The sequence below is a fragment of the Lichenostomus cassidix genome, chromosome 17, assembly GCF_008360975.1.
Source record: "Lichenostomus cassidix isolate B80296 chromosome 17, HeHo_3.0, whole genome shotgun sequence".
Classification (NCBI taxonomy): Eukaryota; Metazoa; Chordata; class Aves; order Passeriformes; family Meliphagidae; genus Lichenostomus; species Lichenostomus cassidix.
The window spans coordinates 2461228-2486999 of record NC_139497.1 but is presented as its reverse complement, the minus strand read 5'-3'; the positions used below and the strand labels follow the sequence as shown (position 1 = coordinate 2486999).

Below are 25772 nucleotides of genomic sequence, written 5' to 3'. Positions count from 1 at the left end.
ACAACAGCCTGGGAAGCAGGGCTGCACCGACTGGGGCAAAACTGAAGCAGTGGAGAAAGGAACAGAAGGGTTTGGCTTCACTGGTGAGCCTGAGAGGAGAAGGCAGAGCTCCTGTCCAGCTTCCACCTCACCCAACCAGGGATGCTCAGGGGGAATGAAACACCCAACCCTGGGCTCCCCAAACCAGAGCTAAAGCAGCAGGGAAATGGCAAGGGGAGAACACTGCAGGCAGGCAGAGCTCCAGCTGAGTTCACTGCATCACTGGGGGAACACCCAGCCTGGAACTGCACCCAGCACAGCACAGGGACAATTTCCACGAGGTCTCCAGGGCACTGCTGCTGGCTTTTCAGGAGCCAGGGAAAGCAGGTGGATGTGGAACCTGCTGTACACCCCAGACCCATAACCTGGGAGCTCCAGCAGCTGTTTGCAGGAGCAGGCAGAGCCTCCTGAGCTCTGCAAACGAGCAGATGTGGGGGGAGAAAGGATAAAAAAAGCACCTGGGGGCGCGGGGGGAGGTTCAGCATGACTGCAACTCCCTTTTCAGAGGTTTGGGCGGGTTGATCAGCATTTCAACATTTTTCTTGTCACCCTGTTCAATACCTTCTGCTCACAGGGTGTGTTCCCAGGGATGCAGGAGCCCACAGGCCTGCACCCCCACAGCATGATTCACCCTGGGGTGGGATTGTGCCTGCTCTGAGCTCAGGCTGAGCACACACTGCCCGGGCGGTGGCACAGCTCTCCCTTCCTGATGTCCCTGCTCCATCTAGTGGAGCACACCCAGCTTCCAGGGGAATTCAGCACAACGCTGAACGACCTGGCTGCAAAGTCACTTCAGCTGCAAGAGGGCTCAGCAGCAGAATATCCAGGGAAAAGGAACCAACCTCTCAAAAAATTAAAAAAAAAAATAAATTAAAAGGTCAAGCCTTCTACATAATGAGTAGCCAAGAAACAAAATACATCATCTCCACCCCCTCTGTGTAACATCATTTGTTTGTACACAGAAGTTTTCCAGCATTAACCTGGAGAGCAAAAGGACACAGTGGCACATCTGCGTGCCCTAAACACACACAGCTTTTAAGGAAGATTTCTGTGAACTTGAGGGAGCTCTCTAGAGGCCCTTCTAGGATAGCACAGCAGCAACCACGTGGCAAAGCACTGAACACAATGCATTTTCTTGAAGTACCTCTCGTCAGAAATCTCACTCAGCCCACACAGCCACAGCGCTGAGGGCACAAGCTGCAGGTCTGAATGACACGAGAAAGGTGAATCACATCATGGTTTTGACAAATTACTGCACCAAGTAATCTGTGCAGTTATTTCCTGGCTGCCCAGAGATTTCTGACTTTCAAGAATACACATCACGGGTGTTCAAGCCCAGCAAGAGAGAACAGTCAGTGCCCAGCAGCCTCACCTCAGGCTCTCCCTCACCTGTCTCCCAGCTCCTGGGCTATCACCAGGTGCCTCAGGTGGTACTCGATGGCTCTTTCATAGTCCTGAAGCAGCGTGCAGGTGTTCCCCAGACTGTAGCAAGCCTGAGCTTCTACTGCTTGGTCTTTGAGCTGCCTGGAGAGCTGGAGTGTTTTCCTGCAGGGAACAGGGGGGAATGGAGAGCCCTGGTCACTGGCAGGCTGAGTGAAGTCACCACCATGTGGTGCTGACACCTTACCACCCTGCATCCCCACCCTGCCACCCCAGGCCCCTTGTCACAGCCCCTGGAGCTGAGGGACTCGCTGTGACACTCAGGATTCCCAGGGAACACCCCCTGGCACTCACTTGTAGTACTCAGCAGAGATGTCGAACCTCCCGAGGAAGATGTGGGCGTTGCCCAGGTTGCTGTAGGCTCTGCGCTCGGCTGCTTTGTCCCCAAACTCCTTGGCGATGGCCAGGCGCTGCACAGACACAGCTCAGTCAGCACAGGGACATCTTTTTGTCCCACAGCAGCTTCCCTGGTTATCAACTTCTGGGGCTGCCAAGCTCCCACCCAGCTAGGCCATGCTGCACCTGGCAGGGCTGGCACGGCAGGAAACCTCTCCCTCTTCTGCAATTCAGCATCCCCTTGGAAAAGTGGGAGTGATGTTGAATCCCAGTGCTGTCCCCCCAGCATTTAAAAACAGCAGCAGGGCTGAACTTCCAGGGTGCTGAGCACCTTCCACTGCAAGGGAACTGATAAACACACTGCAACAGAAGCTAAATTGCATTTGAATTGGGGCAGGGACTTTGTCACCTCACCTCTCTGTAAAGCTTTACAGAAAGTTATTATGTTCTACAAGCAGCATTTATTCTTGATCAACAGCTCTTTCAGCAGCTTAATTAAATTCATGGCTTGCATTTATTAAAATCTAGACTGAGACAAATTGAGAGCAGAAAAAAAATCCTTGCTAGACCCAGCTGCAATTTGCCCTTGGATACCTCCTCTGGTTTCCAAGCCAACAGCACCCTTCCCTCAAGCTGCTCATTAGGTGCTGATGGGGAATGGAGTAAGATTTGCTCAGTGTGAGTTGATTTACTCAGTTGGTACAACAGGGATGACTTTGGGGTTCACAGAGCAGGGAGGCAAACAGCTGGGGAAACATCTCCCTGTGCTTGCTGGGCTGTGGGGAGAAGGCAAGCTGCTCCAGGCCCAGGAAGGGAGCAGAGGTGTCTCCTACCTCCTTGTGGAAGGCTATGGCCTCGCTGAAGTTGCCCAGCAGGTACTGGGTGTTGCCAAGGTTGCCATAAGCTCGGCCCTGAGCTGCTCTGTCCCCCAGCTCCTTCACCAGGGACAGGTTCCTCCTGCAAGAAAGCAGGGCAGAACACCCAGGTGTGAACAGCACCCAGAATGGTGGAACACTCACCACTGGCACAAATTTACCCCCTGGCTCTGCTATGTGCACCATTCCTTGGAAAAAGGCTGGTGAGCTATTTATAGGCATTATCACATCCTCAGATGTGAAGGGAGGGATATGAGATCTTATCACTCTCTTCGTTTACAAAGCCTGTTTTAAAAACTGCATTATAAAAGCAAAACTCTAAATATGAGGAAAAAAGCACGAGTCCAAAATTCTGGTGACAACCTTCCCATGTGGCATATCATGGTGATCTTTGAAATTATTTAGGAAAAGGAAGGATGTTACCAGCAAGATCAAGTACAGATCCTTGAGAAGAACCAGGACTTCAAAGTGACTCCTCCCTCGGGTGACAGGGATGGAGACACACAGGGATCCATCCTCATGGAGGCCAGCAGAGAGCAGCAGGGACTACAGGAGCTAAGTTCAGTTTCCCAGCACAGCAGACTCAAACTTCATTGCATGATCACAATTGAAACCACAGCAAGTTTTACAAAGCCAGTGCCAGGATGAATTTTAGCTCAGATTTTATAGAAGACCTTTTCTCACCCTCCTTGAGATTAATTTGCCAGCATAGCTTGGCATCTCAGGGGAATATTCCTAATCTATTACAACATGCAAATTCTCATTCAGTGGCCCTGCTCCCTGCAGGAGAAGGGGCTGGCCAGGCTGGGATACTTACTCATAATATTCTGAAGCTTTCTGCAGCGTGTCCTTGACTTCCTGAGGCAGGTAGCCCGGGTCCTGGGCAGTGTTCCACGATAAATGCTTCCCCTTTGCATGGTAAACATTTCCTATATTATAGAGTGCTCTGGCTTCACCTACCTAAAGCGAGGAATCACAGAGAACAGCAAGGTTTACACTTCACATCCAAGAGTGGACATTTCCATTGCTGGGCAGAGATGCTCAGAATTAGAAACAGAACCAGAAACACACATTTTTCCTTTCCCATCTTCCCCCTCACAGCAGCACAAGAAGTGTGACGGAGGCCAGAAGGGAGAGCTTCACCCTCCAGCTCCTTCCAAAGCCCAGATCACATTTACTGACTTGCAGATAGATTATTTCCAAAGCCAGGAGATATTTCCTGTTGGAATCATTACCTTGTCTCCCTGCTCCCGAGAAATGTCCAAGTGTCTCTGGCAGCAAACAACAGCTTCATCAAACTGCCCCAGGATTTTCAGAGTATTCCCAAGGTTGCCACTTGCCTTGGCTTCTCCAATCCTGTCCCCAATGGTTCTGCAAGATGAAGGTGTTCAAGAGCTCAGAAGCTTTTATTCACCAGCTGCTGGAGGCAGATTCAAGCTGCAGCTTCCCAGCACACACATCTGCCTGGAGAGCTTCCCACAATTGTGGGGGCAGATCCTCATTCCCTATTTTCTGTCTCAGCTGAGCTGCTCTAATGACTCCAGGTCACTACAGGGAGTACCAGGGGACAGAAGTGATCACTGCCCTGCTCTTGCTCCAAGCACTTTCCTCACATCCACGTCCCTTTCTCCACCTCCCTGCTCTCTCTGAAGGCAGCTGACCCATCCTTGGAGTGTCCCAAGCTCTCCACAGGACAATCACCCCCAGGGCCAGTTTTGGGTGAATATTTCTGAGGCAGAATCCCTCAGGTTGCTGTGTTCAGACCCTACAAAATCTGCTCTCACTCAAGGCTGTGTCTGCTGAGGACGCAGCAGTGCTGACACACTCACCTGGCCAGGGTAAGGTCATGTTTGTGGTACAGCAGGGCCTTGGAATATTCCTTCAGGTAGAAATAGGCATTGCCCAGCTGGCTGTAGATGGCACTGAGAGTCTTCAGGTCCTCTGTCCCCACCTGCACTGCTGCTTCAAAGAAGGCTGCCCCAGCTTTGAAGTCCCCAGCCTTGCACAAGCGCTCTCCTTCCAGGGCCAGCTCCAGGCAGGATGCCTCCATCCTGCCAAAAACAAGGGAATTGTTTCCTGAGTTTGACTGCACTGCTCCCACTCTGCTCTGCTGTGGTTACAAAGTTTGCTTCATTGCACACCTTTAATTTTTCCCCTGCACTCAAAGCACAGGAGCATCCAGATTCTACCTGTGAGTGGAAGTGTCCCTGCCCATGGCAGTGAGTGGGAATGAGATGCTCTTCAAGGTCCTTTCCAACCCAAACCATGCCAAGATTCCCTGATTTACAGACCACATCTGCAAGCAGCCCCTGGGCTCCCAGCAGGAATCTGGACAAGAAGCTCAGCACTCCTGGCTCCAAGACATGGAATCATCACAGGAATAACACCTGTTTTCCTTCCAGGTGCTGCAGGAGCCACATAGCCAGGTATTTATCCCTCAACCATCTTCCCTGGGGTAACACAGAGAGAAGCCAAATTGTAACAGGTTTTTACTGGAAACCAGAGAAAACCCTGCACTGTGCAGATTTTCTTGGCTGAGCAGCTCCCAGAGCTCAGTCTCTGCTTCTCATTAACTCTCCTGCTGTCACTTTTTCCACAGGCACTCAGAGGCCAGCTCTCCTCCCGTGCATTTTCTTTCTTTCTCTGGCACTGGCACACTCCATGCTGCCAGAGAGAGCACTGTGAGCAGTGACACTGCTTCAGGAGAAAGAAAACACTCTCTGAGTGTTCCACCAAGTCTTAAGTCACAGCTGGCCCAGCTAGACCATGCATATCCCAACTTCTCCCAAGATTTCACTGGAAATGTCTTTGCTGCTGCAAAGCCAGCCCCTTCCCAAGGGGGATGGACACAGCCTGCTCCTGCTCCTCCATTCAGATGCTTCTCTTTGCTCTTTTCCTGCTCAATATATTTTTAAAAGTCAGAACTATCTAGGTCAAAGGTGGACATCTGCTGAGAAAAAACACAGCTCCCTTGTCCAAGGGAGGGTCTGCCAAAAGATAATAAATGCCCACAGGTGGTTTCTAGTCTGTTCTCAGGCAAAGAGCACTTGGAGGAAGTTGGTGATACCCAGTTAAGGGAACAACTTTGCCAGCTGACACCTCCTGGAGCAGTTTGGGCTGAAAAAGCAAAACACCCAGGAGCTCCAGCCCAGCCCAGCCCTGCAGTCAGGGGCTCTGCAGACTTGCCCTGCACACAGCAGCTCCAGGACACATCTCCTCCTGCCTCCCCTTTTTGCACAGGGAGATGCACGTAGGAAATACCACCCCTGACACGTTTTCCCTGCAAACAGGCAGGACGGTGCTTTCCCAGCTGCCAGGAAACAAAACCAGTTCCTCCACCAGCAGTTCATAAAGTGTCTGAAATCCATTTCCCTGGCAATCTCCCTGCTGAGTTGGCTCTGTGTGATTCCAAACCCTTGGCATCCTCCAAAGCAGGACAACCACAAGGACTGACCAAACAGAAGAAAAATAGCAAAAAACCTGTTTTTAAATCCTCCCTCCAAACACACCTGTGACTTCTCCTGCCTCATTGTTCATTTGTCCCCAAAGCCACCAAGTAACAAGAGTGAAAAGGGGATTGGGAAGCAGCTCCTGTGAGCTCCCACCTCAAATTCCCACACAACCATTTGATTCCAAAGCAAAGCCCACATTTGAGTGGCTATTTTATTTATACAAGAAAGCTGCTTGTGGTGCCAGTGCAGCATTTGTCCCTGCCTCAGCTTCTGGTTGATAGCAGGAATAAAAACATTAAGAGTAGAAACATTTAACTTCTCTCTGCTGATCCTCTTGCTAGACCACATGAAAATTAGTAAGAATGAGCTTCTGCCTGGGGATCCCACAAAATTCCATCAGTCCCAAGGTACATCCATGGTTTGGAGATCCATAACTGGAGTTATTATCCTGCATCATCATCAGCTATTGATAAGTCTCTGCTGATACATCCCAAACAACTGAAAGGAGATTTAGGACTGAAGGAAGACAAGAAACATCTTATACTCAAATCAACAGGATTAATTTCAGGCAGCTTAGCAGGGATGAATCCTGAGGGAACCTGAAATGCAGGAATGAGCCACTAGCACTGGAGTTGATGGTGGATTCCAGTTAAGAAGGTGGCAGAGACAGAAGCAAATTTTAACCCAGCTTGGGCTCAAATTTCAGCCCAAACAAAACTCTTCCCAATATCCAGGTTCCCTTTGAGAAATTGAGTTCACCAACTGTAAACAGCCTAAAAACTGAGCTGGAGACCGATTTCCCTAATTCATGGCATTGCTGTGCAGCTCACATGGAACTTTTTGGGTGATTTTAATAGCTGGAAGTGAAGGTCCCATTCCCACAGCAACAAAACCCAGTTACACACTGCAAGGGTGACACCATATCTGCCATACCCTGGTGAGAATTTTGTGCCCCAAGCCCACACGGTGACACTCAGGCTCTCTGGGTGCTTTCCTGGTGTTCCCATAGTAACTGCCCAGGCTCAAGGCAGTGACATGACCTTCCAGTGCACACAGCCCTTAATTAAAATCTGTTTGTCCTTGAACAGGCTGCTCTGCAGAGTATCTGACTTATCTAATTAACATCACTGCTCAGACTGGGACCTGAGCAAACAAGGGCAAGGGACAGGAGGATTTTTCCCTGCATCCTGCTCTGCCAAGCCTTCGCTGCCTTGGACAACAAACAGGGCTGGAAATCATTAACAGAAACACAACCCACTTGTAAAACCCACCCGCCCTTCAGAGCTACTTTTGGGAAGCACCTTTGCAGGCAGTTCAATCACTTCAGGCTCAGAAGCACCCAGAACACAACACCAAGGGCAGAGGAATCAACTAAAGGTCAAGGAACAAACTCGAGCACACTAAAACTCCACTTCGAAAAGCTTCCAAATGCCATAGCTCAACTGTCCATAAAAAAAAACCACCTAAAAGGACAAACCTGAACCACCCTGACACACCAGCAAAGGGAAAACAGTGACAACAAAGTCCAAGTTCTTCCCTACCTCTTCTGCTGGCTGTGCATTTTCTGAATGTACACCCAGAGCTCCAAAACCACTGGCAGAAGGCAGCAGTGGGGCTGAGGTCTACTTGGAATAATCTTGCAGGCAGGCAGAATCCAGGCTTTTGCAGATGCTGATGGCATCTTCCCACCCATCTGGCACACACTGCTCTCCAGTTTCCACTTCATCTGCACAGGCAGCATTGCCACTAATTAAGGAGCATCGCTTTTGTTTCCAGAGGGCTACAGAGAGCAATGTCCTCTTTCCTCTAGGAAATGCAATATCCTCCATCCACTGTTGTTGCAGGTAGAAAAGAGGTGAGTTCACAACTGAATTCCAGGAACAGGAATGTCTTGGCTCACTGAGGTATTTTCACATGAAATGGTCAAAGGCAAGCAGCTCCCTCCCCTCTGGATTGCTCTTTTCCCAAAGCACTTTTCCCTGTGGTCCATCAGCTATTCCTGTTTGCTCCAAGAGCAGAAGGGCTTCAAACCTGTCCTTGTCAGGTGAGGAGCTCAGGGATCCTCCAAAAGGTCACCTTTGGGCAGAGCACTCCTCAATCTGCCATGCTCCAAAGAGAACACCCAGGAAAGATTTGTGAGCTCCAGCAATGATCCCAGCAGTTCTCAGACTGGGGAAAAGCAGAAAGCAGATCCCACAGAGCATCCCTGCCTGCTTCACTGGGCTCCAAACACAGCCTGCTCCCTCCCAGCCCTCAGGGGTGAAGTTTCTGCTCTGCTGACACACAGGGGACACGCCTGAGCCTGTTGTGTCACCTCAACAGACACCTGCTACTCAGCCCTTAATGCCAGGAAAGAAGATTCCCATCGTCCTGAGTCAGCAGGTTACTGGGGCAGGCTGGGCTTGGCCATCTGGTGCAGCTCAGGAGAGATTCTGCTCAACACGGGCTGCTTTTCCACGGCTGACATACTGGGGCTGCTCTACCACAGCTCCCCAAGCGTGCTGAACCTTCTCAGGTCACTTCCCCTGCTCATAAGCTTTGCCCTAAACCAGTGCAAACCACTCAGATTTGTGTGTTCCTCCAGACAGGTGGGATTTGCAAATAGTCACAGGATGGTTTGGGTTTAAAGGGAGTTAAAATATCACCCAGCCAAATCATCCCAGACTCCAGGCTCACCACACACAGCCAGAAAGGTCCAGCAACCTCCCCAAACCCAGTCCCAAATGAAAACAAGAGTACAAGACATTCAGGAGGGACATGAGAGGCTGTGGCTGGACAAGAATGACGTTTTCAGGTCACTAGTTGTAATCTAGAAATCAGAACAGGGCTGGTGTGTCCAGCAACAAATCCCAAAAAACAGCAGTGGAGGAGGAGGAAGCTCCCAGAGCACAACAACAAAGAGAACATTTTTTGAAAAAGCAACATATAAATGCAGTGTTTGGCCACAAATGCACTCAGCAATCTGCCCAGAGTTCTGCCAGGGGGATGAGTGGGTGGCACAAGGCTGGCAGATGACTTGGTCCCCATCAGTGTGACATCTGCCACAGTCCAGGAATGAAGCAGAAAAGGGTGATTTGTACTGTGCAGTGACAGCCAGGAGGAAATCTCTTCCCAATCCTACATGGGCAGGGCCTCCCTCCTTTCCTCCCTCCCTCCTCCTCAAGTCTTTCTTGAAAGGATAACTGATGTGAAGGCAGAAAGAGCTGAGAAGAGCAGGAGGAGCAGCCTTGAATGAGAATTCCCAGGGTCACCTATCACTGTCAGGCAGCAGCTAATGAGGAGCTGCAGCACAGATTGCCTTTTGCCTGCTGCAAGCTTGTTCAAAGAATCCCACAGCAGAAATATGTCTTTAAAAAAGGTAAAATATAAAGATTCTTACGTATCAAATGCTGTCAGCCATACAGCAATTTGGAGAAGGCAGAGACAGTCCCAGGAGTGCTGGGGAAGCCAAGGACACTGCCAAGTGAGAAATAAAGGGAGCAGCACAAGGTGTCACCAGTGTCATTATCAATGATCACCATGATGCTGTCAAAACACTATAATTAGGGTATTAGAATTGGGGGATGATAGAGGTCTCCAGAGTGGGAACACCACCCTGCTCAGGGCTGCCCTGCACTGTCACTGCTGGGAATAAATCCATCAGGTTACACAGAAAATCATCATGTCACCAGACAGAGGCTGGGGTCACTTGTCTGCTGCCTTAAATATTGCAAATATCACAGGGCAAGAGAACCTCTTGCCACCTGCAAGGTGAAGCTGCCTTTAAAAAGGAGAAAAGGGAAAAGGAAAGGTATTTATAGATATTTGATTCATGGCAGTGGGGGCGACTGAAAAACTCATTCCCAATCAGACCTCGTGTAGTTCTAAACTCCAAGCTTTTAGACAGAAGGTAAGGCAGAAAAAAAACCCATCAAAGCCACCAAGGGTAGTAAAAAATCCCCCTTAGAATATCTATTGATATGAGTTAGTGAAGCAACAGATTTTAGCATCTTACTTGCAATCTGATTAAGTTTTATACAAAAATAAATGTAATTCCAGAGCGCTGCCGACAGGCAATTAAACATTTCTTCCAAATCAAAAAAAGGATCAAATTTACCAGGTGCTCAGCATAAATGAATATTCACTGGCGTAACGAACTAAATACGCATTTCAATAATTACTTTCTTTAAGGACATGCTGCCAGTCAATCAAAGCTGGGAATTATTCCCCTTCAGCAATTTCCTTCCGCAGCCCTGCACAGCTCCTGCACCTCAGAGGCAGCTGATGACTCTGATGCACCAAGCCCAGGTGGCTCCAGATGTGTCCCCTGCCCTGATGGGGACACCCTGGGGCAGTTCACATCCCCCAGAATCAATTCCCATTTCCCCTGTGCAAAGCCTCAGTGAAAGCTCTGAGTATTTTCCTGTGTTTCCCTACCTGAGGAAAGCTGTTCCAGATGCTCCTAAGGCACAGCTCGAGTTTATTCACAGTGAATTCATCCCCATTTAGCCTCAGGCCAGCCCTGCACTGCTGTTCTCTGCCTGGGGCTTTCTCCCAAGGGGTTTTGGGCAGTTTTTCCTGGTTATTCCACCCCAGGCAGGGTCCAGCACATCCACACCTGCCTCTCTCTCACTTGCTCCCAAATTTTCAGGAAGAAAACCCCATTATTCTCTCCTAAGAGCACTTGATTTCAACTCCCTACCCTTCAATGCCATCCCCTTGCCAGGGCACTGCATTTATCCATCATTCTATCCCTCTTACCCAAACTGCTCCTCTCCATGTCATCAACACACCCAGCAGCAACCTGCCAGCAGGATCATGAAAATACTCAATTATCTCCCTCTCAAATGCACTTCTGGTGGAATGTGGCCAGCACAGCCCCTCACTCCCCACCTACAGCACATCCCCAGCACTAATCCCCTCCTGACAGGCAGTTTTCTGTACCAAACACAGGCTGGCAGGGAGGGTGACAAACAAATCAAGATATCGATGAAATCAGCCTGATTCGAGGCACTTTTGGAAGCTGGAAAGCAGCAGACAGGAGCTGCTTCCCCTCCAGCCAAAGGGCAGAACCTCTGGGACAGCCTGACCTACAGCTCACCTCATTAGCGAGGGGAAGGAAACAAAACCTCTTATTGAGCTTGGAGAGGAAAAGGTCAAGGATGAAACCATGAGGGCTGCACCCAGTCCTCCCCAGCTGCTGAACTGGTTCCAAACATCTGGGCCAGACCCCTCCACATCTGGAGGGGAGGAGGATCCCACTGCACACACTTCCACTGGTAGGAACACTGCAGTGAGTCCTTTCAGCGACCCCTGAGCTGAAAATAATAATATCCACACAAACTTACTGCTGCTGGGGAAGTGTTTGTTCAAGCTGGAGCTCCAGGGATTACCCAGACAGAGCGATTTTCACCGCAGTCTTTTGCTAAGGGCATGAAACAGAAAATCCAGAGGGAAAAACTACTCCAGGGGGAGTTCTGGAAGCTGCTGGCTCCAGATTTCCTGTCCCCTCACTGATGCAGCATCAGTGCTCCACAGTAGTCATTTCAGCTAATTGCTATCTACCATTAGCTGCAGAGTACTTACAAGAGATTCAATTCCACTGCATATTTGCTAATAAATCCCAAATGACACTGAGGAAGAAGACAGCTGTATTTAGCTGCCTTTACCCTCTTATTAGCAGTGCTGAATAAGACCCCATTTCAATGCAGAATGGCTCCAACAAGCTGCGTCATTGTCAGAAATCCAAATCCAAACTCCCCACTGCCTGCTGGAAAGCAAAAGTCACCCAGAATTCCCCTGCTTACACAAACTCTGTGGCTTTGATCCATGGGGATGGGAGAACAGAGGACAGATGGGAGTGATTTGCTGTTTTCAGAGCATTTTGTGCAGCAGCTTACGATGCTGAGTCGGTAGGTGCAGAAACTTCAACCTAAGGACCCCAAAATATTTCGCAGAGGTGCGAGGGTAGCAGTTCCCCCATTTTTCAAAAAGGCAGCTGAGGCTCTGTGAGGAAATTCTGCATTGCTGTGAGTCAGCTGTAGGGAATGGAAAGGAACCCAGGAGCTCTGATTCCCAGAGCCTCTTCCAGGCCCTTCACAAGTGCCAAATACAGCTGGACCCACAGGATGAACAGAGAGCACAATGAAATTTTTCTGTGTCAGCTGAGGAGCGAAATTTCTAACAGGCAATGAGCCCAAATTTAAGCCATTGTGCTCCAAAATTAGTCAAGTATCAAAGGACCACGATGGATGTAATTAACTTCCAGCACTTGAAAATGCTCAGACGAGATTAAGGTGCAAATGTGAATTTCATCTCATCCTAGTTAACAGTTTCACTTGATACCCAGTTTCAAAGCACTTAAATTATAAGATGCAAATACTTTGCAGGGTCTGAGGAAGTGATGATTAAGGAGATATCAATTTGAAAATTAATTCGTTAAAACATGTTCTGACTCCCAAATGAAAAAAAAAATATTATAAATCCACCAAGTGCATGAACTGATCAAATTCTCAGTGCAGGCGAGCTCACTTTCAAGAAGAATGAGAGCAGAATGAGCCTGGAACAAAATCCCTTTGCAGAATATAAACCCAACCAGCAGCAGCCATCTGAGAAAAAGAGAAATAAATGCAGAGGCCAGAGGAGCACCAGCTTGCCAAATACAAGTGGAGTCACGATGCTGATGCCTGAGGATGCTCCTTCCTTCCCAGGAAGCACAAACCCAGCAGTTTGCCTCATTCCTGCAGCACCTGACCCCCAAAATGTGCCCTGCAGAGCACCAGGCAAAGCAGCACCTGCAGCAGCTTCAGACATTGCTGTTCTGTCACAGAGGAGGCTTGGAATGAACTCAGCACCACCAAGGAAGCTTCCTGAGTTTTCCAAGAGTGTTTTGCTTTCTTGTACAACACTAGCACCTTTAATGAGGTTAATCCATCACACTGCCATTAAACAGCACTCTGGGGATGATTTCAGCAGCAGTGAAGTGCTATTTCCTTCAGTCACTTCCAGAAGCTGGAGAGCAGCAGAGGACATGCAGCCTGAGTGGCTCTTCATCACAAACTTACTTGGGCAACTGGGTCAACACATCTCTCACTAAAATATATGCTGTGATTTAAACAAGCACGCTGCTCCTGCTGCAGAATACAGCAGGTTACAATTACCATATACGTTAGAAAAACAAATAATTGCCTCATCAACAACTACACAGTGGAAACAAGCAATTTATGTGTTACCCATTTTATTTATGCCATTCAGCTTCTATTACCCACCAGGACAGAGGAGCTCATGCAGGTTAGATTTAATACTGAAAATGGGGATTCTTTCCCAAATTCAGAAGAACCATAGAAGAGATGAGAGATGTACAGACATCTCTAAAAGTGCCCTCTAGATACACATTTCCCATGGGAGCAGCCTGGATGCACTCCTGGGATGGGAGAAGGGGCTGCCTGAGCCAGGGATGGATCCTCATGGATCCTGGTGGAGCTACAACAGAGCAGTGCCAGCAGAGCTCAGACACAGCCAGGGAGCAGCTCTGGAGCAGAGCTGGGACAGCTTTGGCTGAAAACATCCCAGCCTCCCCCAGCTGCTGCCCCAGGGCTCTGCCACCCCCAGCTGCTGCCAGGGTCAAGCTCAGCTCCACAAGTGCCACCAGCACAATCGTCCCAGTTGTTCTGGGCAGCTGCACAGGCTGAGGGGCTGTGAGAGGTTCCCTTTCCTGCACAACCTTCTCCACTGAAAGCAAGGCTTGTTTCCCCACAGGCTCAGCCTATTCTCCCTCCAAGCTGCCTGGAAAGCCCTCCAGCTGCAGCCCCTACTGCTCCTTCCTCTCTCAGCCTGCCAGTTGCTCCTGCCTGGGAGCAGGAAAATAACTGTGTGTGGAAAAGGTGCTGCCAAGCCCCAGAACACCAGGGACTGTTTTACAGCCCAGCCAGCCAAAGGAGCCACTCCTGCCTGTCCCAATTCTTGCCCGTGTCGTTCCTCATCCCAAACCTCCTGCAGCAGCTGGAAGCTGCACACAGTGCTCACATGTTGCCTCTTTCCTGCCCACAGCCCCCTGCAAACCACAGCCCTCGCTCAGGGCATGGCAGAAACATCATCGTGATGCAGCAGAAAGGGAAACCATGACAAAGTTCACACCACAGCTTTTTCCACTGACTCCACAGCAAGCTACAGCCAATTTGGTTCTGTTCCCTTCCTGTCTCATCTGCTTCCGTCAGCCCCAAGCCAAGGGTTGCAGTCCAAGGCAGAGGGGCCTTTGGGATCCATCAGAAAACTCACACCCTGATCCTGGGCCATCCAGGCTTTCAGCCAGGGAGGTGCTGAGCAATCCCAGCTCACCGAGGGAATGCTAAGGATGCTTTGCAGCACCAACAGTTGCACCTGAAAGGGGTTTGGATGTGACCTCAGTGACAGAGCCAGCAGGAACCTGGCCCTTGTACTTCCTGCAGAACTCACTGAAGAGCAAATAGGGACCAGGCAAATCCAGTGAATCCAACCAAGCAGCAGCTTCTTTTCCAAATGACCATCTGGTGAAGCCTGTGAGGAGGGTGAGATCAAGCCAGAGCACACCAGTGAGAGCCTGTGACAGTCCCTCCCTCGGTGATTCCAGCCCTGCGTGCCCAGAGCAGAGGGATTCACAAAGGTGGCTCCCCTGAGTCACACAGGGGACACAGGCAGAGCTTCTGTCAGGGCTGAAGCACTGCCAGCCAGCAGGACGGATTGTTGTTGGCAAAGCTGCAGCACAGCAGATTGCACCAATTTCACATTGTTTTTCTGCAGCTGTCTCCTGCTCTCAGGGCTGTTAACAGCATTGTTGTGCTCTGAAAATTCCAGGGGTGCCAAAAATCAGGCAGCAGCCCAGAGACACTCACAGGTTTAAAAAGCTGCCCTGGTCAGCAGAGCAAGAGCTCACACAGGGCATTGTCCTTCTCCCTGGCTGTCACACAGCCACAGGGCAACCCTCTGCCTTTTGTAAAGATAATATTCCACATCTGAAAAGCAAGGAAAGAGGCTCCCCAGGAACTCAGATATCAGCCAGGTGTCCAATGCAACCTTTGCCAGCATCTCCAAAACTGTTCCTCCAGCTCCTCTGTGCAAACCCAGCCTCAGCAGAGCAGCACCAAAAGTACTTCTGGGTGCTCCATGGCACTGTGGAAAAATCGATGCATCCCAACAGATTAATCTGCAAGCCCACAAATCCCAGCATGGCAGGATTCCCAGAAAGCCACGCAGCTCCATGCAAGGTGAGAATTTCGTTCATCCGGAGAACAGCCCCACTGTCTGGCACTGTGCTGGGTGTCTGCTGCCTCTGCAGGGAATCCTGGAGCTCCAGCACCCTGCAAGCTGCTTCCACAGCATTGTGGGACTCAGTCCTCCACCGCATCTTCCCAAATTTTTAGCACTTCTGTCCCAGTATGGCTCCACAGAAAACACCTACCCTGGAAACGCTTCGCACGCCTGTGCAAGGCAAGGGCAGGGAGGGAAGTGCTGCTCCTCCCTACACACCACACTGGTTTGGCTCTGACTCTGTGCCATCAGAACACTTTAATCACAGGTGTAAACAGCAGCAAACACCTATTTTGATATGAGTTTGTCATGTAGATCACGTCCTTTCCGTGTGAAGTGGGCTCTGGTGCTGTTCTTCCACAGGAGGAGTTTGAGTGAACATCCTGTTTCTTGAAAAGTCTTCCCAAATACAGCAAGAAGGTTCCTCTCCAGGCCTATTTAAGGTTGAGTTTAGATCCTTCATGCAACCTCACAGGTATTGCAGTGAGATTACAGACCACAGGCTCTGGAGCACTGGGGGAATTCCCTGCTCCCTCCCTGCCTCACACCGGTGAGAGAAGGGAGGATCCAGCATCAGACTTACACACATGCCCAAATCCAGGGAGCCTGTTTATCCTGATAACTGAATAATGCATGTCTGCAGGGAAAAAAAAAAATCTCTGCTCCTGCACAGAGACATCATCATCATCCAGCAGCAAAAAAAAGACATGGCACAGCACCAGGCTGCATGGCAAATGTGCTTCAGGAGCAGGGAAGGGGAGGAGGAGACAGGTGACAAGACAGCTCTTACCTTAACCCGCCAGGGTGGTGAGCTGGGGGAGCTGCTGCCATGCAGAACAGCTCTGTTTCCACACGGATTTCATGTGCTGGAGGAGCCTCCCTGTTCTAATCCAGGGCATTATGGAGTGGCTGCATTTGTGCTGCACAAACAGCCTCCACCAACCTTTCAGGAGCAGTTCCATCCACCAACACACATGGCTTTAATTGGGGATGCTTTTTTTTCCTCTTCCATCCCAGTCACATGTTTGGAGCTGTTACTTTTCTCTCCTCTGTGAGTATCTGGATGGCTGCATTCTCACTCTCCTGTCTGAGCCATGCCAGCCTCAGGCAACCGAGAGCGTCAGCCTTGACAAATGACTCAGTTCTGTCTGGAGCCAGGTCTGCAAAGCATCTCCTGCCTTCCCTTCCTTCCTCTCCCGTGCCAAGCTGCTGCTCATACAGCTGCCCTGGGCACATGGAGCTCCCTGAGCAGAGCTGGAGCTCAGCAAACCTGAGGGGAATCCAGGTCACACTGGGAGAACCTCAGCCAGAGCCCTTCAGGAAGGGATTTCCACCAGAGGAGAATCCCTTTGTTCAGTGCAGGGAACTCAACAGTTTTCTCTGCTCACTCCTCATCCTTACATGACAGATCTTCTGCTGGTCCCCTCTGCAAAGTGGTCACTTGCTGGCACCACTGATGACAACTTTCTGCCAAAGGATGGTTTCATTGAAGAGAACATCTCGCAGAGTGAGTTTTTCTTTTATTCAGAACAGCAGAGGAGAATGTGGCTATTTTCAGTCATTTCATTATTAACTCCTCAGACACCTGAGCAGGCTGGGAAGCTTCTCTGGACCAGGATCTCCTCAGAGCCTGTGGTACCTGCTGGAATCCTCCCTGTCTGCCCTCCCAGCAGGGCACAGAAGGGAGGAACACAGAAAACACAGCAGCTTTCCTTTCTGCCATTGCTTTACCCAGGAAGGCACCAAACCACAGACTTCATCCACCAACCACTTCATGTTCCTAGTTTCCTGGATCACTGCCCTGATGGAAGCAATTCATACAAGAGCTGGCCAAGGGCTGCAGCCTTTAAATTCTGGGCACATTGCAGTGAACTCATATGTTTTATTATTTAGACCCACGCAGGAGCTCAGCTGAACTCGGAGGGCAGGAAATGCCTGGAGGTACACGTGGAGGATCACAATCCCAGGACATTCAGCTGCTTTCATGGATGCCAATCTCCACTCACTCTCCATGAGATGTTGGCCTGTGGGTTTCCCAAGCTGGAAATCACAAGGGTTTGTTTGTCAGGAGGGAAAGAAACACACGTGGCTCAGGAAAGCTCAGTATTTTCATCTGTTAGCTGCTGGTGGTTTGTATTCCTGCCTTCATGCTGCAGAAGGCTTGGCTGATAAACAAGCTGAATCTGATGGCCTCTGTGTTGTGCAGCAAGATCCAATCCCCAGAGCATTTCCTCCATACAAATCTCTGCAGACAGCTGCTAAAAAAAGGGGTTGTTGCTGCTGCAGCACCAGCTGGGATATGGTGAGAGTGCAAGGCCAGCAAGGACAGGAATCTCCTCAGAGCTCAAATCCTTCCTGCCCGACTGTAACTCCAGAGATGTGTGCTTTTCTCTCCATCTTTCACCATATCCCAAAAGACACAGCAGAGCACCCAGCAGCTCCACTCACTTATGTGATTTAACTTGCAGGATTTTCTGACAGGGAACATTTCTCTGTGTCCCCCTCACAGGTGCCTGAGCATTCAGGGCTGTTCTCCTTTCTCCAAGGCAGTCCCTGGCACTGGGCTCTTCACACTGAGCAGACCCCAGGGCCACCCAGGCTGCTCCCTCTCCTGTGGTTTGCAGTGTTGCCACCACCTTTGCAAGGCACACCTTGTAAAAGAGGCAGAGCCTGGCATTTAATCCACCAGCTGGTAACTTCCTTCTAAAAAACTTTTTTGCTCCCTCCCCTGTTATGGAGAACAGCAAAGCCACTGTGATTCCGTGTGACACCAGTGCTGCACTGCCCAGCAGGGCTCAGCAAAGGACAAAGCCAAGGTCTCCAAGTCACAATTAGCACAATTACCCTCACCCTGACGTGGGTGAGGAAGTGCTGAAGGAAAGGAGTGGGAGTCAGGACATTCAGCTCCCAGTTTTGCCACCTCTATTCTCCTTCCCCCTGAAGGCTATACAATTTCCCACCCTTGAAAACAGGAACAATATTTCCCAGAAAGGCTGCAATAAAACCCTGGTGTTTACCATGCACTCCGAAACCCTGGAACGGATGCAAGCCTGCCAGGATCCACTCAGCCCCATCACGCAAACCATGATTAACAGTAATTAACAAATAGCCCCAGAGAGATGAATATTAATCAGCACTCCCAGCTCTCCTCAGGCACGAATGGATGTTCCACAGATGGAATGCACAAAGATCCACCTCAACTCTGCAGAGTTGAGAAACTTGTCCCACTGATAATTTGGGCTGAAGGTGCTCCAGAGCACAGGAAAATGCAGCAATTCACACCAAAGTTCACCAGGTACAGGTGAACACTCAGACTGTACCTGCTGTGACACCCACCCCAGGACAAATGGGAAACAACAGGAGTGTCAAGAAAGTCCTGGAAACAGAGCTGGCAAGCCATTTGGCACAGCAAACCCCTCTGCTCTACCTGTAAATACACATTTGTGCAGCTCTGTCAATCCAGGCATGGAGAAAGTTCACACATATATGGGAACACAGTCCCAGCAGTGGGGTGGAGCTTCCCCTGGGGAGCTCAGCACAACTATTAATTATTTCTGCTGCCCTGTGGCAAAGCTGATCCCCTCGTGCTGAGTGTGCTGCAGTCCTCCAGCAGGAGCCAAACCTCCCAGACTGGACAGGGTGAGGCTGCACAAGGAATTGCCCCAGGTGCCATCAACAGCTGGACCAGCAAAGATCTCCCTTTCCCAGGAGTCATCCCTGCTCCCTGACAGCCAGAGAGTGTGAGGGAAACAGAGCTGGATCCCCAGGGCAGGAGAGGAGCCCTGTCACACCCTGTGTGCTCAGAGCCAGCTGCAGCCAGCAGCCATGCATGCATCCCAGTCCTGCCCATGCATTTTTAAATGCAGCTCCCAAGACAAAACATCTGCTCCCAGGTGGAACATGAAACAGCTTTTACACTGAGCTGTGTTATTCATGTAACACGGGTGTTTTGCCCATTTAAATCCTTCTCCTTGATCTTTCTCCTGCATCAAACCCAAAATTTCAGCAAAGAGCCCCTCTGGCTGCCCCAGAGGGTGTAAATGCAAAGGGTAACAGAAAAGCACGAGGGGAGCAAAGACAATCCAATATTTCAAAAATCCCTCCAGGGGTAGCAGCTGCACAGAGTTACTGATTCACAGCAGAAGGTGAAGCTTCTCTAGATGGATTCTGTCTAATCTCAGAGCCAGAAAGCAAACACCTGTGCTTCCACTGCCTGCCATCCTTGGGCAAAATCCTCTTGCTGGAAGTAAACTGGGAATAGAAGACTTTTAAGCTATTTACTCCTGCCCTGAAGGCACTGAACAGCCAGCAGCACTGCTTTCCAAGTTATTATTTCAGGGTTTTGTTGCTGCTCCAGTGTCCAGGGCCTTGCAGAAGGTCTTTATATCCATTCCACTGAAATAAGGAAGAGCAGGTATAAATGAGGAGCTTCAGCATGTGCTTTTTCCCCCCTTTTCAGTGGGACAGAGATCCATCAGGCACTTCCAGGATCAGGCTGTTACACTGGTTTGGGTTTGGCTGCCCACTTTGAAGGCTCCCAGTCCAACACCTCAGATTCAATTCTAAAAACAACCTATCTTTGCCCCACTGCTGGTGGGAACAGAGGTCATGGCTATTGTCCTTAACCAGCCCTGTTAATTTTATCTCAGGACAAGTGAGTTAAGTCACTTAAGCACAGGGCTGTGCTGCAAACTGCTCATTGAATATTGCCCTTGAAACTGCACTGTAATGATAATTTTTCACTTCCTTCCCTAGGCAGTTGCATAACATTGCTGGGCATTGTCTAGAGAGCTCCAAAGCAGAGGCAGCCGTGTCCCTTTCCCCTTCTCCTCACCAAGCACTGGCAGGGATATTGACTTTCTGGTTGTGGAGGTTTTTTGGGCTTTTTTTGGCTTTTTTTTCCACTCTATCAGCTCACTACATTAAACAACAGATGGACGTGACTCCGAATGCAAAAAGCCTTCCAACCAAATTATTCCTACTTTTTTCAGCTTTCAGTGAAAAATAAAATAAACCCCATTTATACCAGTTAAATCTAAGCCAATTACAAAGTCAGATCTGTCAAATAACATTTAATTAGAAGTATCTTTAGGGAGGGAACAGCTCAGTCAATGAAAAGCTTTCCCACTGACAATATAAATAGCCCAGGCCCAGAATTCAACAGCCCCACTTTGTGGTTGGGATACTCAGCCTGTGTGACCAAACCAGGAGGAATTTGGGTTTCATGGCTTTGGTTGGCAGAGGATTTTATAACAGGGAAGTGGAATTCTGGAAGCTGGATAATCAAAGGGACACAGGGAGCAGGACTGGGATGGGAGGGATGGGACAAGGTACACCTGAGAGCAATTTGGAGATAAAATTGCTCATAAAGCAGAACAGCATCAAGAGTTAAGCAAAATCCATGTTTCCACTTCAGAAACCTGCTGCTTGTGCCTTCTTGCAGTGTAAGACCTGACAGAGTTCAAACCTGTTCTTCAAGCAAGGCTGAATGAAGTTGAATGGCAAGTTTGGACATCACCTCGAGTGCAAAAATATGAGACAGCAAGAAATCAACACACCACAACAAAAACACAGTTTAGGTTCTCCAGCAACACTAAGCCTGATCTGCTGGAGAAGAGACAAGAGAGCACAGAGGAGAAAGCAGGAGCATGAGAGCTGGGGAGATGAGGCTTGAGACAGAGCAGTGTTTGCTCCATGGAGAGCTCAAACTACAGAGAGCAGTGACAAAGCAATGTCCTGGCAATGAGTTAAAACAGCACAGATGATGGGAGCCACATCTGGGAAGTGCCTGGCTGTGCAGGTGACCCAGGACATGAGGCAGGGTCACCCCAGACCCACCTCAGGTGGCAGCAGGGTGGCCCTGCAGGGACCTGCTCTCACTCCAGCTGTGAGCACAGCACAGCAATCCCTCCCTATCTGCCTCCTGCAGATGCTCCTCCAAGCCCAAGGCTGGATCAGTGAGGAGAGAAGCTGATTCCCCACACTTTTACCACCATATCCAATTTTAAGCCTTTCTGCTCCTGGCTATGACTTTGCTCATCCTCAAGGCACCACCAAGGCAAGGCTTTCCCCTGTGCTTTTTGTAATATATCAGGAAAAATTCCAATGTCTGGGACGCTCATCACTGAGCTGGAAGAGGGGAATGCCAATGGAAATGTGCAGCCTGCTCCTGTCAGCTATCACCACAGTGGTCATGGTCCAACTGCATTTGGCTCAAGAGAGGAAGAGCCAAAAAGGATTTTGAAAATCACTCTTCTAGAACAAATCCATTTCTCAGCTTTCATAACACGTTTTCATCTTTCCCCGAACTTTGAAAATAAGGGGCAGCACATCCCTAATTGGCTACATCCTCCAGGAAAGCAGAAATTAATCACACACAAGACTTTCCTGTGGCATAAGCAGCTCATTCTGCAGAAATGAACCAAAGCTCTGACAGGACCTGGAGCCAGAGCAGGACTCACAACCCCTGTGAACAAAATTGGTTCAAAATCTGGTCATGGTGATCCCAACACAAATGTCCTGCTTACAGGAACTCTTTCCACTGTTTCTCCTCTCCTGCTGGCCAGGAGCTCTTGAAGATTCTTTGCCAGGAGGGAAGCATGCAGTGGCCAAGGCAGCAGGCAGCAAAAAGCACCTCAGGAGCTGGGCAAGGAGCCCTGGGTAGCACAGCTCACAGCCAGCATTCCAGGTGGGAAGGATCACAGCTGCCCTGCTTCCAGACCCAGCTCTGGAGGGATTATTACCATTTATCCCACAGGGAACTGGCTCAGGGCTGTCCTCAGGCCACACACGAGTCACAAACTGATGTGACTTCAGTTGACTCAGAGGCAAACTCTGAATAACCACAACCACGTGGCCAACGCACAACGTTCTCTTTCTTGTCTGCTTGGCACAAACACCTCGTATAACACACAGGATTTCTGGATAAAACGTCCACAGGGATTGCTCTCACCCCGGGAGAGGCACAACGAGCAGATCTGGCAGAACTTGAATCAGAGAAGTGCAAGTCAGCACAGGAGAAAGGCTGAGCATCACCTCAGCTCCATCTGCATGTGCACAGAGCCCAGTTAACACCCCGAGGACAAGAAGGGTTTGCAGGGCAGCAGCAAACAGGATCACAGTGCCAGCACAAGGCACATCCCCATCCCAGGGGAGGGACACAGCTTCTCCCACATCCCACGAGGTGAAACACAGAAGAACCCAAAAAGATGCCCAAAGGCCTGGGGAATGAAGCAGCCAAGCAGCAAGGTCTGCCCAGAAGTGTCCCTGTCCCTGCTGAGGTGGACACTCCATGTTCTGCTTGGCTCCACGCTGGGATGACCACATGACTCACTAGGGCTGAAAGTACAAGTGAGTTGCTCAAAACATCCCAAAACCAGATGTCAACAAAGCCAGCCCTGCCAACCCTGCCTGCTAAGCTACCATTTCATTTTTGCTCAGGCCACCTATTATGCAGCACAGCTATTTTAGAAATGTTTGTCCTGTTTTACACGTCCTTCTGCCTGGTGGAGACTCACTGCAGGAGCCAACAGAAGAAAAATCAGAAACCTCTGAACCAGCATTCACAAAAGTAATAATCAAGCAATTTCAAGTTCCATCTGTGGAGTAAACAGACACCAAATGGTCATTCCCAGCTTTCTGGTAGTGCACCTGAGCCCTTTCCCAATCCAGCAGAGGAAGATAATTGCACTTTTCCAAACCTAGCACTGCTGCTGGTGCTAATTTTCACCTCAGGCAGATACTATTAAATACCACCTCTTGGAAAGAAAACAGCTGTATATATATGTACCTGGACTATATAAAGACCAGATTTAAGAGTTGTGAAAGTTTACTTTATAAGGACTGGCAGTGGGAAAACACTGGAATATTTCATGGTGTTGTGATCCTTTGGATATACACAAAACAACCAGGATTCCAGAGCGAGGTTCACCCCAACAGTGCATTTTCTCCCCAGTTTGCTTTGCAAACACCAGTTTACTCTGCCTCAACCACCAGGCTGAGCTGTGCTCTCTCTCACTGCTTCCATGTCAGAAGGCCAGCAATTTTTTTTTCCCTCCATGCCAGTTTTCCCATCAGGAGGAAGCTGCCTCCTCTCAGAGCTCTGTGGTGCTCAGAGCTCTCTCTAATTGCCCGATGCACATTCAGGTCAGGTCCTCACCATGGTGGCACTAATGAGTGAGATGGGGACTGTTTATGACACAATCAAGAAAAGTTTGTAAACATCACAAAAGCCAGCAGTGCTTCAGAAAACAGAGACTGCAGGAGAGCAGAGAGCAAGGGAAGGGAAAGGGAGGAACAAGGTGTGCTTCTGAGTTCTCAGCCAGATGAATGCATTTCTGGACTGACTGCAGCATTATCTAATGCTCTTGCTGGGTGGGATCAATAACATCTCCATCATGGCAGTGATGGCTTCCCCAGGACTTGTCCCTGTCTCACTCCCTGACCCAGAAATCTCCAGAGTGGCCTTTAAAAAGCAACAGGAGAAATCCAGGGGAGCTGTCTGGATGCTGGTGGACTTGTCCCCAGCATGTCACTCTCCACAGTCACAGTCCAGGGGAACCATTTGCTGGATTTGGTGCTTCCTATATTCAAAATCACCCAGTCAGCACAAAAGGCAAGTTGGAGCACCTGCAGCAGGGGAGAAGAGCAGCACACCTCCTGCCAGCAGGTATTTCACAGCTCCCACAACCTGTGCTCTGCCCAGCAAATCCTCAGAGGTTTACACAGCTGAATTAGTGCTCTTAAATCAGAACCAGCCCAAAACCTCGTGGAAGGCAAAGCAGTAACTCAGGCCCACACAGAACTTGGTCAGGTCAAAATTGGGGAGCACAAGCACAGAACTGGAGAATCCCACAATCCCCAGCAGTGACCTCATGCTCAACACCAGGAGCTGAGCCTCACACCAACCCTCCAGAGGCACACCTTCCACAGCCCTGGACTTCCAGCAAGTCCTCCTTGAGACGTCAAAATTCTGTGTAGCAAATGGCATCAGCAAGGTGAGCAAGGGCAGATGGACAGAGCTGCACAGGGCAGAAACAGCCTGGTTTGTGGAGGGTGATTGCTGGAGCAAAAGTTTTGCCTTCAGTCTCTGTAAATAGAGGAGTTTGGCCCAGTCAGCACCCGGATTGTTTGCTGCCAGCACAACTGAGCACATGCCTTTGTTTAGGAGGGGTTGAACTTAGGGAACCACTAAGGGATGCAATAAAATGAATAAACACTTTCCGTTTTTGTGGCTCACTTCTCCCCACCCACCCCCATTTCCTAGAAGGGATATAACTCCCCAGCTCCCCAGACAAGAGGTCTGGCACTCCCTGCTTGCACGGGTACCTTCTGCAGTTCTTGCATCTCAATCAATGCTCCCAGGAAAAAAACCATCACAAATTAAGATTTTGGTACTAGTTACAATGTCTTTACCACCCAAACAGTCACTTGAGGTTCCACCCATCACACCAGAGGAAGGCACTGAATTCAACCTGAAGTTTCTACACTGCAACACAAGTGAAAGAAGAAACTAATTTACCACTTATCTCACAGAGCCAAAGGACAGAGAGGCTCTACCAACACTTACTTTCAAGGCCTAAAAAGCACAGCTGGGACTTTTAAAACCACATGCCCTGCCAGAGCCACCCAGATAAGCCACAGGAGAAATGCTTCCCATTTCTTTTCTAGTCTCTCTTCACCAGCAGCTGGGAGCAGTGCTCATGTGCAGCACACATTTGTGATAAGCAGCCTCCCACTGAAATTCCCTTTGCAGAAGTGACCAAAATTTGGTCCCCAAAAAGTTTCCAAGAAAAACAAACAGAAAGAAAGAAGCAGCCCAAGCCTGGTTAAAATCCAGCAGGTTTCTCCACAGCTCTAGTTCCCCCAGAGCAGGCAGAACAATGATATTAAATCTGCTTCCTCCTTTCTTTTTCCCTGGAGTTGCTCTATAATACAACATAACCAAGAAACACCTGCTGCCCTAATGAACCAACACTCATTAAAGGAGACAACCCACTAGCTGCTCTGCTAATTACTGCAGAGCTTGCAAAGAGAATTGATGAAAAGCTACTGTAGTCCATACACTTCAAGCATTCTTGGGGTTTTTAGCCCTCTAGTCCAGCTAGAGGGGAAAATCTCCATCACCTGCACTTCAGACTGCTGGAGGAGAAATAAAGCACAACGATGGTGAGCAGCATGAACAACGCTGTAAGGCCTCAAAGTGACTCATTTACTCTTCTTTGGGTTTTAGTCTTTCCCATTTTTGATCTAAATCAAGAGAATGGGCGAGACACAGCATTGCCACGAGCGCCAAACAGCCTGGAGCTATTTTCTTCCCCCAGCCCTGAGTGAATTTCCGTAGCGCCCAGTTTTAAAGCTGAGACTC

At 49.5% G+C, this 25772-nt stretch overlaps 1 protein-coding gene across 2 annotated transcripts in view; it reads right to left on the bottom strand.

Annotated features, from left to right (window-relative positions):
* The window catches only part of GPSM1 (G protein signaling modulator 1), a 63408-nt gene that overhangs the window by 37014 nt on the left and 622 nt on the right, over nucleotides 1-25772 (bottom strand). The window contains exons 1-7 of one of the 2 annotated variants that reach the window (XM_085076830.1): nucleotides 12653-12670; nucleotides 4520-4741; nucleotides 3926-4061; nucleotides 3508-3650; nucleotides 2649-2772; nucleotides 1774-1889; nucleotides 1429-1584 (exon numbers count right to left, since the gene is read on the bottom strand). In XM_085076830.1, the coding sequence (XP_084932956.1) occupies nucleotides 1429-1584; nucleotides 1774-1889; nucleotides 2649-2772; nucleotides 3508-3650; nucleotides 3926-4061; nucleotides 4520-4740 (896 nt within the window). In that variant the 5' untranslated portion in view covers nucleotide 4741; nucleotides 12653-12670. Of the gene's footprint in view, nucleotides 1-1428; nucleotides 1585-1773; nucleotides 1890-2648; nucleotides 2773-3507; nucleotides 3651-3925; nucleotides 4062-4519; nucleotides 4742-12652; nucleotides 12671-25772 lie in introns of those variants that run through there. The other variant, XM_085076829.1, reaches the window with a different exon arrangement.